Source organism: Peromyscus maniculatus, chromosome 17 (genome assembly GCF_049852395.1).
Source record: "Peromyscus maniculatus bairdii isolate BWxNUB_F1_BW_parent chromosome 17, HU_Pman_BW_mat_3.1, whole genome shotgun sequence".
Taxonomy (NCBI): domain Eukaryota; kingdom Metazoa; phylum Chordata; class Mammalia; order Rodentia; family Cricetidae; genus Peromyscus; species Peromyscus maniculatus.
In genome coordinates, this window is record NC_134868.1 from 19332787 (window position 1) to 19346304 (window position 13518).

Here is a 13518-nt window from a genome sequence, read left to right on the forward strand (position 1 = left end):
CCTGCAAAGTTCATGACTTCACTTTTCTTTACAGCTGAATAGTATTTGTGGACAGGTTTTCTACAATAGGCCATTACCTTCCTAGGTTTATTTTAGCCTGTTGTTTTACATGCACTTTGTTTAGTTGGAGCAGATCAAATTGAGTGTCTTCGATATACCTGTACTTGTTCAGTGTGTTTTGTGGCATTTATCCTGGCCCTCATCATCTGCCACAACAGGCACCCTTTCTCTACATTATACTCTATAGCAATAATATAAAGTAGTGGGTAGGATGGCTTTAAATTTTTTGCGTGTAGTTTTGTTCCACCTCATCACATATATAGCCTCTTCATTTTATGTCTGTAGCATTATGTAGCATCTCTCAGTATTTATACCTGATTTTTCTAATTTAGATTTTGATTTTTGATAACTTTACTTTCAGTGGGGTAGAAAATGATCAATGTACATTTGTGTCACTTGAGCACAGAAAGTATTTATTAGAATCTTGTTTTATTGAATAAAGTGTGGCTACTTGGGAGAGTAAAAAAAAAAATCAAGGTTTTAACGCAACTAAAGACCGTTCAGATTAAAATTGCTACACATTTCATTTCTTGGCTCTATTCTGTTTGAGGCAGGGCTTATTCCTGTTGCATTCTCTATTCAAGGCCTTTAACTGTTCCTGCCATGTGCTAGGCAACTCTTTTTTATTTTACTTTATTTTATTTCTTATGGTTTTTTCGAGACAAGGTATCTCTGTGTAGCTTTGGAACCTGTCTTGGAACTCACCTGTAAACCAGGCTGACCTTGAACTCAGAGAGATCTGCCTGCCTGGGCCTCCTGAATGCTGGTATTTAAGGCATGCGCCACCACCGCCCTGCCGGCTGACAATTCTTAAAAATCCTACCTGCGTGCTGTATGAAATTAATCCAGTGGTAATAACTGAAAGGAGTTCAACCAGTATCAGTTTCTCATCGACCCTTTCATGGTCTACATATTCTTTACCTAGTTTGGCTAAGTTAGAAAATATTTGGAATTGTGCTACGAACACACATACTGTAAGAAGAACTTCCATTCTGTGTTGAAAGCAAAGCAATAGTAATTAAGACTTAAGGATGGTTGACCTATGGTGGTGCTCCTTACTGCTGTCAAGGAGCCTGAATGACTTTTTTTCCCCCTTTCTAAAAATGCCGTAATTTATCACCTTTGATAGAGGGGAGCTTGGACCACGCGCTTTGAAAGTGAACGTCACAAGTATCATCAAGGAGCCGCAGTCCCCAAAAGCAGAGCTGAGGGCGAACTGGCAGCGGGTTGGCGGGGAGCAAGGACCCAGCGAGACGAGAGCCCTGGAGGGGGCGGGTCTCCGGCAGCCCAGACCCCACCCCCCACCCCAGGGCTGCCTGCTGATTGGCGGACTGGCTGAGAGCCCCGCCTCCCAGCGCGGGCGCGCGGTGGGTGTGTCCCAGTCGGGGGCGGGGCGGGTGGGAGTGCGTGCGCGCTCCAGCCATTCCAGGACCGGAAAGGGGGCGGGGCGGCGGCGCGCGCTCCCGGGACGTGCGCGCCGGGGGCGGGGCGGGTGGGGGGGGAGGAGCGGGAGGCGGTGCGCGCGCGGGCGCCGGTGGGAGGGGCCGCGGGAACCGGAGAGCCCGGTCGGGGGGAGGACCGGGTGTCGGCGGCGTCGGGGGCTCCCGCGGTGAGGGCCGTCACGATGAACACCGTGCTGTCGCGCGCGAACTCGCTCTTCGCCTTCTCGCTGAGCGTGATGGCGGCGCTCACCTTCGGCTGCTTCATCACCACCGCCTTCAAGGACCGGAGCGTGCCCGTGCGGCTGCACGTCTCGCGGATCATGCTGTGAGTGCGGCCGGGGCTGGGTGTGGGTGTGGGTGTGAGCGTGTGTGCGCGCCGTCCCCGGACCTTCCCCTCCCGCGGACATGTGGACCCCCCGGTGGCCTTGGGACCCCAGCCCTGCGCTGGGTCCGCTCCCGAGGGGCCCGGGGGCCGCGCGCTCCCCTTCCTTCCTGTCCCTCCCGTGCCTCACCCACCCCGGCCAATGAGGGAGCAACACAACAGCACACCCACAGCCGCGCTTCCGCCTGCCGCCTCCCCGGGGGCCTGCGAGCGCGCGTGGGGTCCGCGGTCAGCCACCGCCACCCCCCGGAGGCTCGCACCACCCTGGCGGGGCTCGCACCACCCTGGCGTGGGTGAGGCTAAAGCGGTTCGGTGGGTGGCCCTGGGGTCACGTCCCTCCACCGTGGGTCCTCTCTGACAGTTAGTTCCCTTTCCAGGCTCTGCCTTTCCACCTTCCGGACACACACGCGCACACTAACTGCTGCTGCCCTGAAGTTGGGTTGTGATCGTGGGCAGGGTGCGTGCGCTGGGGCGCTTTAAACACCCCAGCCTTTGGATACAGCGCTTTCTTGTTAGTTTTGATTGTCATTCTTCAGCCTGCAGCAACCTGGGTACATCTTTGGAGACACTAAAAATAGAATTTCGGAGTGACTGCCCTTCCCCTACTGCCTGTTTTATTTATAGCGTTTCCCTCTATTTTCTATCACTTTTGTATTTTTAATAACAGTGTTTTTAATTCTTGTTTGCGCTGTGCGGTCTTCTATAGGCTGTCTCCTTTAATCTTGGTTTTTTTTTTTGGTCAGAATCACAAGGTTCCCCCCCCCCCCCCCCGACTACTGCAGCTGCTGCTGCTTTTGATTTTTTTAATTTATCCTATATTGATTTTTATTCGATACTGTTGATGGTGTAAATAGATGTGGCTTAGACACCAGCCCCGCCATCACTTTGAATTCTGTGAGGGCCTACATGAACTTGAAGCGAATTAAAACATTGATGTGATCTTAAACAGGTTTCTTGCTCTTCTTGTGCTTGTTAAGTTTTGTTGGAAGCAAAGGAAGTAACCGGAAGGATTGTTGCACGGATTTAGGATAGTTGTGTAAAATACGTGGTGGCTTTGACATATGGTATGCTCTCATAAACATGTGCTGCTGTTTTCCAGATCACCTTGTGGCCCCTCTGAGCTCTCATTCACTCTGTTTACCTGCTCTCCATGAAGTATTTGTGTTTTCCTTTTAATTCTCTGTTTATCTTGAGTTTTCTCAAAGGTTCTCTTAAGGCAAATGAAAATAGCTGACTACCTTCTTTTACACTGAATTATAATATTTACTTATTCTCACACTTACAGTTTCTTTTTACTCATTTCTTTGAGAAATGGACGTTTTACTGATGCACACAGCTAGCCCTTGCTGGTTTAAGTTGTGTAAATTTTGTGTGGTACCATGAGGATGGTGAAACTTTTATCTTTACTTCTAGAAAAAATGTAGAAGACTTCACTGGCCCGAGAGAAAGAAGTGACCTGGGATTCATCACATTTGATATAACTGCTGATATCCTTCAACACAAATCTTTCATTGCTTTTTCTGTAGTTTTGAAATGAGATGCAAGTGTAGAAGTTTGAGGAAGAGTGAGTGTGAATATTGACTCCACCACAGGCTGTTACTGTCATCTGTAAAATAGTGTTGATATTTCCTTGTTCACACTTTAAGAAAACCTGAGACTCATGAGTGTGAATATATCTTAATCCTTCATGTAAACATTAATTTGAATCTAGGAAAGAAAAAAAATAAAAGATCATTTTGGTTAAGGAAGAAAAAATTCACCAGAGCTCAGTCTGCCTAGAAATAGTCCATTTTCAGGCACAAATAATTCTCCATCTAGTATTATAGGTAAGAAACAAAAAACTCGTAAGTTGCTGGGCAGTGGTGGCACATGCCTTTAATCCCAGTACTTAGGAGACAGGCAGGTGAATCTGAGTTAGAGGCCAGCCTGGTCTATGGAGCTAGTTCCAGGACAGCCAGGGCTGGTAGACAGAGAAGCCCTGTCTCGAAAAATAAAACAACAGCAAAATGAAAACCCATATATTTAAAAAGAAATTGCATCTGTGGTGGTTCAGAAGGTCTTTTGTTAAAGAAATGCTGCATTATATCAGCATTTTGTCATCGTTAGAGTCAGAGAGATCTTAATGAAGATTTACTGTGGTGAGGATGAGGCGTTTTCTCTTTATCTCGAGTTTGTCTTCAGCAGCTCACCATCTTGGCAACTTTAGTCTTCCTTAGGGCCACAGGTTAGAATCCTGGCTGGCAGTATATACTTATTATTATTTATTACTATTGGTTATGAAGACAGTTGTGTAAAGTACCTGACCAAAGCATATGTTTGATAGGTTTACTTGCTGTGCATCCTGAAACTATTTGCATTTTTTATGAAACAAATTTTTAGATTCAGTTATAGACTAGGAATTGGTTTACAATTAGTTTTTGGAAATAGAGATGCCATCAGAAAAATCTTAGGATAAACTTTATGTTTAAATTTTCATTCTACTTTTAAAATTTCAGATAAGAAGGAGTTTATACATAGGTGAAAATGGTAATTCGTAATCTGTAAAATTACATTAAACCGCTGGGAATGTCACTCATTTGGTAGAGGGCTTACCCAGCACTGCGTAAACTGGGTATGTGAGACATGATTATAATCCCAGCACCACAGAGGGAGGGCCATGATTGGAGGATCAGCAATTCAAGGACATTCTTTTTTGTTTGTTTTTTTCATTTTTATTAAGAAAATTTCTACTCACTCCACATACTATCTATAGATCTCCCTCCTCCCTCCTCCCACTCTCCAGCCCTTTCCCAAGCCACCCCGCATTCCCACATCCCCCAAATTGAGGTCTCCCATGGGGAGTCAGCAGAGCCCAGCACACTGAGCCTAGGCAGGTCAAGGACATTCTTGACAACTCTTTTTATACAATCTTATAGTTTGTTCAGATTTTTGTTTGTTTGTTTGTTTGTTTTGAGACAGGGTTTCTCTGTGTAGCTTTGGAGTCTGCCTTAGAACTCACTCTCTAGACCAGGCTGGCCTTGAACTCACAGAGACCTGCCTGCCTCTGCCTTCTGAGTGCTGGGATTAAAGGCGTGTGCTACTGCCCGGCTTTGTTCACATTTTCTTAATGTGCTCCTAATACTTGAAAATGTCCTTTTTCTTTTGTAAAGAACTGCGATAGACCCCTCAATTCTGAACAATAACTCATAGTTGGTGTACCTTAAAACTAGATTATAATAAGCCTATTACTGTCAATATGTATATACATATAATAAAATCAGTAATTTATATATAATACTTAATAAAAATCCTCATGTTAGTTCATTTCTCCATTGTGGCATAGTATTGTAGTTCATTCTCGTGAGTATACCTCTCCAAGATGAATGGAGCCCTGTTAGTGTTTCTTCCCTCCTACTAAAAAACCCCACACGCCAAGACATCATGATTTATACTGACCTTTAACCAAATCGACTTGTGTAGAATGCTGGCTGTACTTGGTTAATTTTGAGTTTTGTGCATATGTACATGTTGCTTCTTTATAGTGATGATTGGTTCTGCTATGGGCAGAATTAAAGCTTCAGTTTCTTATGTTTATTTTTTAATAAATATGTCAGCTAGTTATGTTTACAGGAACAGGGAGGATGCTAACGTATTCCTAACACATACCCCTTTTCAAATGTACTAGATTTTACAATATATTTACCCTGTATTTTTCTCTTAAATTAATAATTTTGTACATTTTTGGACTACCTGTTTTATTTCATTTTAATGTTCATGTTGCTAGGGGTGTTTGAAGAAGATCTGTTTGAAAGTTGTGTGCTGCTTTGCAATCTTTAGAGTCCTTAATTTGTTTACATCTAGAGAATATATTTGATTGGAACGTTAAACAGTTATTTCTTTATTTGTCAGCAGAGTATTCAACAAAAAATAATGTAAGTATTTAAGTATATTGTAATAGTTTCTTTTCAAACATTATTTCTTATGAGAGAATATAATTTTAAAAAAAGTTACCTGTTAGAAAGTCAGTTCTTTCCTACCTTTAGGATTCTGGGGATTGGACCCACTGAGCCTTCTTTTATTGGCCCAAGAGTATCAATTTTTATGTAGTCAAAGTATCTGACCTGCATAGCTCAGTTAAACAAAACAAAACAAATCAAGCTTATGGCGAGATGGCTTTGGTTGAAAGCTTTCTCCCTTGCAGTGGCCTGTTGGTACTGTGCGCATGTGCGCATGGTGGCTCTCCAGCATTATAGGGTCCGGAAGATGCGCACGCATGCTGCCTTACAGCAGGATATTGTTTGATTGCCTTAGCTTTCTCTTTAGTGCCGCTACTGAAAGTATGCAGTGGTTCAAATCTTCAAATTGAGATGTGTAGAAACAAAACAAAACGTTGCTTCTGTGTTGTCTTTGCCAAAGCAATTCTGTGTTCATCAGTGTAGGTAGGTAATTTGTAATTAAAGATGGGTCTATATTTTATGTGACCTGTATTATTATTATATTTATTGACCTATATTGGCAGCATGTTAAACCACTTTATGTACTAATTTCTGGCACTACAGGTAATTATTTGGAGTAAAAAATTTATTCTGGGTATTTCATTGGGCATTGGGAATACTGGGGTGAGTGAGCTTTAAATCAACAAAACATATTTTAAAGATAGCAGAAAAAGCTTGCCTTCAAAATAAGAGTTTTGATCTCTGCATTTCAAGATCATCAAGATGTATTTTAAAAATAGAAAAAGCTGTTCTTCAAAATAAGAGTAACTACTGTACATAAACACTATTCAGTGGGTATCAAAAAATTACGAGGATCAATGTTACTTTTATGATGAGTATATGTAAGGTGTATTTGTAATTCTGGTTTACTTCAGTAAATTCAGTAAGTGAACACTAATTTGTAATTAAACTGCTGCTTTGGTGAGCAATGAATATATTTCTATTCATTTGTCAAGCTCATTGCTTACATAGGCTTTGAATTTGAAATGATAATGTGTCTGATTATTAGTTATCTGACTGACTTTGAATTTGATGTAGGCTCTGAACCAAGTTGTTCTTTGGGACAAGATTGTTTTGAGAGGTGATAATCCGAAGCTGCTTTTGAAAGATATGAAGACAAAGTATTTTTTCTTCGATGACGGGAATGGCCTCAAGTGAGTGATTTGTGTGTGTGTGTGTGTGTGTGTGTGTGTGTGTGTGTGTGTGTGTGTGTGTTATTTTTAACATTTTGAAGTAAGATTGGTGAGAGGAAGATGAAATGTGGTTTTGTTTTGAAGAAAAGATAGTGTGCCTGGGAAAATAGCTCAGTGGTAGAGCGCTTGCCTGCCATGAAAAGGACCTGGTTCAGCCCTCAAGACAGGAAAAAAGGGAAGAGGATAGAGCTAGGGACAGGGGATAGAAATATTAGTAAAGCAGTTTGAGAGAGAAGTGTTCATGTGTTTTGAACTCAGCTGGAAGACCGAGGAAAGATAAAAATGGGCATCTGTTGTCGTGATCTTTCTCTAGTAATGCTAAATGCGGTCGTCACAATGAAAGTGCATAGCTGTTGTAGTTTGTTTGCATTAGCTGTGGTAAAACACAGGAACAGATCAGCCCGAGAAGAAAGGCTTCATTTGGCTTACAGGTTACAGTTCATCAGGGGAAGCCAAGGCAGGAACTGCAGCAGAGACCGTGGAGGAAGGCTGCTGATTCGTTTCCTCAGTTTGCTTTCTTATACCCCCCCCCCATTACTATCCTCCCAGGGAGGGTACCACCCGCAGTGGGCTGAACCCATTCACATCAGTCATTAATCATAAAATGCCCCACAAGCTTCCCTCTCTGCCAGTCTGATGGGGGTCCTCAGTTAAGGTGCCCTCCTCTGAGATGACTATATCTTCGGCATGTTGACTGAAAACTAGCCGGTGCAGTAGCTGTTACTGTTGGGTAGACAAAGACACGGGCTTTCTCATGAGTGGTCGGATCGCTGCCGTGAACTTGAAGGCCTGCTTCCTGAACTCCAGTCAGGGCGCCCTGTATGAGGAAGTGACGTGCTGAGTCTAGGTCAGGTACCCAGGTTTCTAGTTTCACTTCTCTCATTTTCTTTTTTCCAAATTCAGTTTACTCTTCACAAAAAGAGGAAATCAGAATGATTGATGGTCAAGATCTCAGGTCATTTTGACCTTTTCATGGTTTATAAGAAAGGGTTTAGGAAAAGAGCTATTTTGACCTAACCATACCTTTGGACTTACAAATAAAGATTTTTGAACATGGGAGATTTTGATCTGCTGGAGTTTGCACCTCTAAATAATAGCAAAATTAGATTTCAAATTACTACCTTCTGATTCCTGGCATGAGTCTCATTTTCTCTTCATTGTGTTTCATTCATGTAAGCTTTTTTGTTGGTAATTAATTGAGTTGTGAGTTTAGGTTGGTCGTTGAGGCTGCCTATGAATTTAATGCTGGTGTCTTCTAGTACTGTCTGTGGATGTCAGATAGTATGAAGAAATCGTCCTGTTTTTGTCTTAGTAGCCGTAGCTAGTTATAAATGAAGTGTGTGGCTCTGTAGTACTTGATTAAAAGTATTTTATTAAATGACGAGTTTTGCTAACCTTTGTCTGTTACATCTTTTTGTAGGGGAAACAGGAACGTCACTTTGACGCTATCTTGGAATGTGGTACCAAATGCTGGAATTCTACCTCTTGTGACAGGATCGGGACATGTATCTGTCCCATTCCCAGATACATACGAAATAACGAAGAGTTACTAAATTATTCTGAATTTGAAACATATTTTTATACGTGATAAATTGCATCTCATCTCTTCCCTGTATCTTCATTTGTGTTTGGTTACTTTTTTTCTTTTTCTTTCTGTTTTGGTGTAAGAAAGACTAACATCAGAAGACATAGTTGAAAGGTTATGGGCTGCTTAAGCTTAGCTTCACAAACAAAAGACTGCCAGAGAGCAGTTATGAACAAGACATCTGCATAGGGAGAACTGGTGAGCAGGGCAGGGTTGAAATATTTCTTTTATTTGCATTGTCTTATGGAATATAAAATGAGCATAAAGGGCTGTTAAACTTCCAGGTGTCTATCTAGTCATAAGAATTCTGAACTACATGTTTTGTGTTCGTGTAAGTTGACAGTGATTGTGACTTACACGTGAACTTCCTCTTTTATCTTTTGGTGTATGTTAGATTACTGGGAACATTAATGTGGTTCTTTGAAGTCTGGTTTACAAAAGGGCAGAGTGGTAAAATTTTATTCCATTTGTTTTAGAAATCCCCGTAATGCTTGTCTTCCTTAGGTGAATCACAGCTTTCTCCAAACAAAGACCAAGAACCTCTGTGTATGCTGTAAAATCTTGCAGGCTCATTTTAAAAGTCTCAACTCAACCAAATGTGTGTCTTTTAGTGTTTTCAGAATGTTCTTTGTATATCTCTGCAAATTTTAAGCTTTGCCATTGAAAGTTGAAAACGCTTGCATGGGTTGCCTCCTGAACTGGATTTATCCCACTGACCATGCCGCTGTAATTAGCTACAGTTTTCTTAGCTCCATATTTTAACAATTGGAATAGTAAGAATATTTGTGGTGTGCTTTTCCATCTACAAAATTCTCTCATATGCTTGAATGTTGTCTTGAGTAGTCCTAATGAGGAAGATGGTGCAAATGTTAACTCTTTGCAGGTGAAGAAACTGAAACCCAGAAACTTACTGCCTTGCACCCAAATATAAATAGCAAGTGGTGGAGTTCTCTTATACCTCAGTCTACAAATTAATCCCATTCACCTAGTTTTATTGTAGTTTTTGTTATTTCACATTCCTTCTAGGAATGATAGAATGTGAAACTAATTTTCCAGCAGCCAACAACTTACACACTGATCTTTTTGGCTGTGGCTATTCATTTTTACCCATATTAAAAGTACGTAGATTTATAAAGTAATTTAGAATTAAATACATTATATATGATTGAATATATAATTATATTTGACATGAAAATTTTTTTTTGTAGTGATCAGCACCCTCAGAGTTACCAGCTGCAAATTGGCTACTCTTAAATCCAAGAACAGACACTGTAGGTACATCCAGCAGTAACTTAAAAGGGCTGTTTTCTAGCAGTAGCATAAATTAATTAGCATTTGTTCTATTTACCTCATGTGAAGTATATCACTGTCTAGTGACATTCATTTTAACAGCTCTTGTATGTGGTGGTGCAGTTTTTACAAATGCATGTGCATGAGGTTTTCAAACCAGCAGAAAGGTCAAAGGTACGGCCTGAGTTTGGCACTAGTTTCATTAAACGTTTCCTTGTCTATAAAAATGATCCTTTACTATGATACAAATCTGAAGTGTTTTCTGTTCAGCAGATCATGAACAGGAAATCGCCTTAGTCATCTGAGGTCAGGAAGGTGATGGGGAGATTATCACATACTTCATAGTGATCTGAGCTTCTGTTACATTTTACACCTACAAAGTTGAGCTTTATACATTGCATAGATACTAGATGTGTAAAACCTGCAAGTGTCAAAGCTTAGAATATCATCTGGGTGTGTCCTGGTTAAGGAAGCCACAAAACAACCTGTAGCATTAAAGCCAGACCTCAGTTCCGTTAATAGTTCACTATATTTTGTGATGAGTGGATCTAGTACAGATAAACTAGAACTGAAGTTTTCTAGAATTGCCATTTATTGGAAAAGCCCAACTTTAGGAGTTTGGTAAGGAGAACCAGAAAAGCCCAGCTGGCACAAGGTAACGGAGGCCTTCTCTTTTCCTGGACTAAGGGAGCTGCTCAGGATATGGCTGCTCCAGCATACCACTAGCCCTGTTCTCAGGAACTCAGTTTTGTGTGTACACAGCCTTACTACTTTGTAACAGTTCTCCACCTTCCCAAGTTTCCATGTTTGATGAGCACCTCTAGTCTCAGTGTTTTAGAGAAGTCTCATCAGGACTCTACAGAGACTTGGTGCTTTAGATTTTAACAAACTAAGGTGATCGATCTGTGGGTAGAGTCTGAGCCCAGAGAGGGCTCTGGGAAAAGAGGATAATTGCAAGGTACTCAGTAGAGTGATTGCAGTTAGAAATGAAATGAGCTTTAAGATGTAGTGTTCAGCATATCCCTTCAGTCTCCCCAGAAACAGCTTCCCCTGAGTGCTTTATGTCCATTCATTGCATTTAGTGTCCTTACATTGAAAGGAAAAGGAAATGACAGAAACTGTTAAGAATGTGATAGGAAAACTGGTTGGTTTGAATGTCTTTTCTGGTAAGTTACCTTACAGTTCTTCAATGGTCTGGCTGGTCAGTTCCTCGTGTGAAGACATGGGCTTTAAGGATCTAACACTTTGGATGGAGCCTGGTACAGGCTAGTGGAGGTTTTGCTGTGTTACACTTTGGATTAACATGCAACATTTATGGAGGAGCCCTTGTAGCCGTGACCTCTGATTGTAAGCAAACATCTGCCTATTTCAAAAGCTTCCCTTGCTTTCAGTAGCAAGCCTGTGTACCTTACTGTGAGACTGCCAATGGTTCAGAGATGTATGTTTCAAAAAGTTAATCCATAGTTTTTATGCAGTTTGGAAAGTTGTTTACTTAAAAAATAAATTCACAAGAAAATAATCCATAAATATGCTGAATATATATGTGAAGATTTTCTTAATTACAATAAATATTGGACATTTTTCTAATAAAATGAGTTTTTCTCTGAGTAAACGTATATATTTAAAGATGTCCATTTGTATGTGTCTTTATGAAGCGGCTAAACCGAAAGGAAACCCAGTTGTAGTGACTATTAGATTTTAGGAAGAAGAGTACAGCCAGGCTTTGGGGTTCAGTATACCAGGATGGTCCCGGGGCTCTGTGCCCCTGTACTAGACGCTTAAGTCCTTTGAGGCATGCTGTCAGATCTGTCCTTGTACCCTGCCCAGCACCTAGCAGACGATAGGCAAGCACCCAATAAATATTGATGGCAGAGTGCTTGCTTGTGTCTGATGTGACCCAGCCATGGGGACTGTGTGTTCACTGTCCCCTTTGTGAATGCTGCTTTTTTATTCTCTCCCTCCCTATTGCTCTTTCTCTTCAAGCTGGACAGTTGGACTGTCCAATAATGGTAGATTGTGTCGCTCCAGATTCTGCCACTGCTGTCTCCTGGCTCTTCATAGTGAGGGTACTAATTCAGAGCGGCTGTGACGAGAGGACTTGAGGAAACCATACAAAACCCTAATGGACTGAAGTGAAATACTCAAGTTGCATCTTAAGTATAGCTCTGAAGAAGTGAGTCCCACTGTCCATCTATTTGAAAGCCCAGTGTATTTCCTGAGCTTCCCTTGGGCATATTAACTCTAGTCTGGCCCAGTTGACAGCTCTGAACCTACTGAGGTGTGGAAATTCTCCATTCTTTCTCTCCAGAGAAGAGTTTCTCAGAAGGGACACATATCAGCAAACTTAGACAAACAAAACAAAATTGCTCTATCAAAAGAAAATCAATGAGTTTGAGTCTTCCATTGGTATAAGAGGTTTGGGACTGGGTTTTCTCTCCTCCAGAGGCCCCCATGCTGGACGGAACATTCTTTGATTTTTAGAAGCTTTGCTTCACACTTGTCTGCTTACCTTTTCCCTGGAAAAACAAAAGCAAAACTGCTTTCCATACCATTCATTGCCTGATGTGTGACCACTGCTTACCCTGTCAGTTCCGGTACTTTAGTGTGAATGTATGCGAAGAAACCACCTTTGAAGTGGCCCTGAAACCTCTCTGTGCCTGTCTCTTATCTGTGAGTACTGGAAGTAGGCGTTTGGAGTTGACAGCAGAGGCGCTGATTAAAGTTAAACATTTGAAACACAAAATACAGTTCATGCCTGTGCCTCATTCATCCACATGCCCTTGTGGGGGTCTGGAATGACTAGAACTTTCCTAGCTCATGACCTAATCCCAAGAATGGGGAGGGATTACTGACCATAGTGAGGAAGAGGATTCTGAGGTGCAGTGTGGATCTGGAATAGCTTTACTTTGGTGGAAGTGAATCTTGAGGACTCTTCCCAATGGGTGTCTCGTAGGTTAATTGGAGAAGTAGGGGTTGTTCCCTGCTTCAGTGGCTGCTACTTCCTTACAGAGACAACCCAGAACTGCCACCTCCTGATGGTTGCTCTCTGCTCAATATTGGAGAGCCCAGTTAAGCATTGAGTTAACACAAAGCCCCATACATGTAACAACATTTCTCTAGCTTAAGGGAATTGATTTTTACGCATGCAGTAGCTGTTGTGGTTGTTAAGGAATCCTTCAGCAAGGTGTGATGGGAAGGCTCAGGTGCCTTCTGGTTTGGGAGACTGTCGCCTGAGGATTTACATTCTTTCTCTTCAAGCCCCATGGATTTGAATTAATTGGGTAAGAGTTCAAAAAAAAAAGAGAAAAAGTTCACTGGCTCGGCTTGACCTCTAGTGTTACACAGCAACATATTCCAGGGGTAAAGACCCAGCCCAGTATCGGTGCAGGGGCATGTGGGAAAGTTTCCAGCTGGGCAGTCACTCTCAGAAACAACTATACCATGTGCAAGAAACTTAACCTTTTGCTTCATTCAGTGGTTCTCAACCTTTCTAATGTGACGGCCCTTAATACAGTTCTTCATGTTGGGGTGACCCCCAACCATAAAATTATTTTCATTGCTATGTTGTAGCTAATTTTGCTATTGTTATGAA

The 13518-nt window shown here is 41.8% G+C and overlaps 1 protein-coding gene across 1 annotated transcript; it reads left to right on the forward strand.

Annotated features, from left to right (window-relative positions):
• The first annotated feature begins 1551 nt into the window (after positions 1 to 1551).
• Spcs3 (signal peptidase complex subunit 3) lies at positions 1552 to 11552 on the forward strand. Its single transcript, XM_006970909.4, has 5 exons — positions 1552 to 1827; positions 3298 to 3371; positions 5719 to 5795; positions 6897 to 7012; positions 8472 to 11552. The coding sequence occupies exons 1-5, from the start codon at positions 1685 to 1687 to the stop codon at positions 8602 to 8604; spliced, it is 543 nt and encodes a 180-aa protein (XP_006970971.1). The 5' UTR covers positions 1552 to 1684; the 3' UTR covers positions 8605 to 11552.
• The last annotated feature ends 1966 nt before the right edge of the window (positions 11553 to 13518 follow it).

Coding starts and splice junctions, on each gene's coding strand:
- Spcs3 (XM_006970909.4), top strand. CDS start 1,685: ATGAACACCGTGCTGTCGCGCGCGAACTCGCTCTTCGCCTTCTCGCTG. Junction 3,372..5,718: donor CACATTTGATATAACTGCTG/ATATCCTTCAAC, acceptor TAATTTGTTTAC/ATCTAGAGAATATATTTGAT. Junction 5,796..6,896: donor AGTATTCAACAAAAAATAAT/GTAAGTATTTAA, acceptor AATTTGATGTAG/GCTCTGAACCAAGTTGTTCT.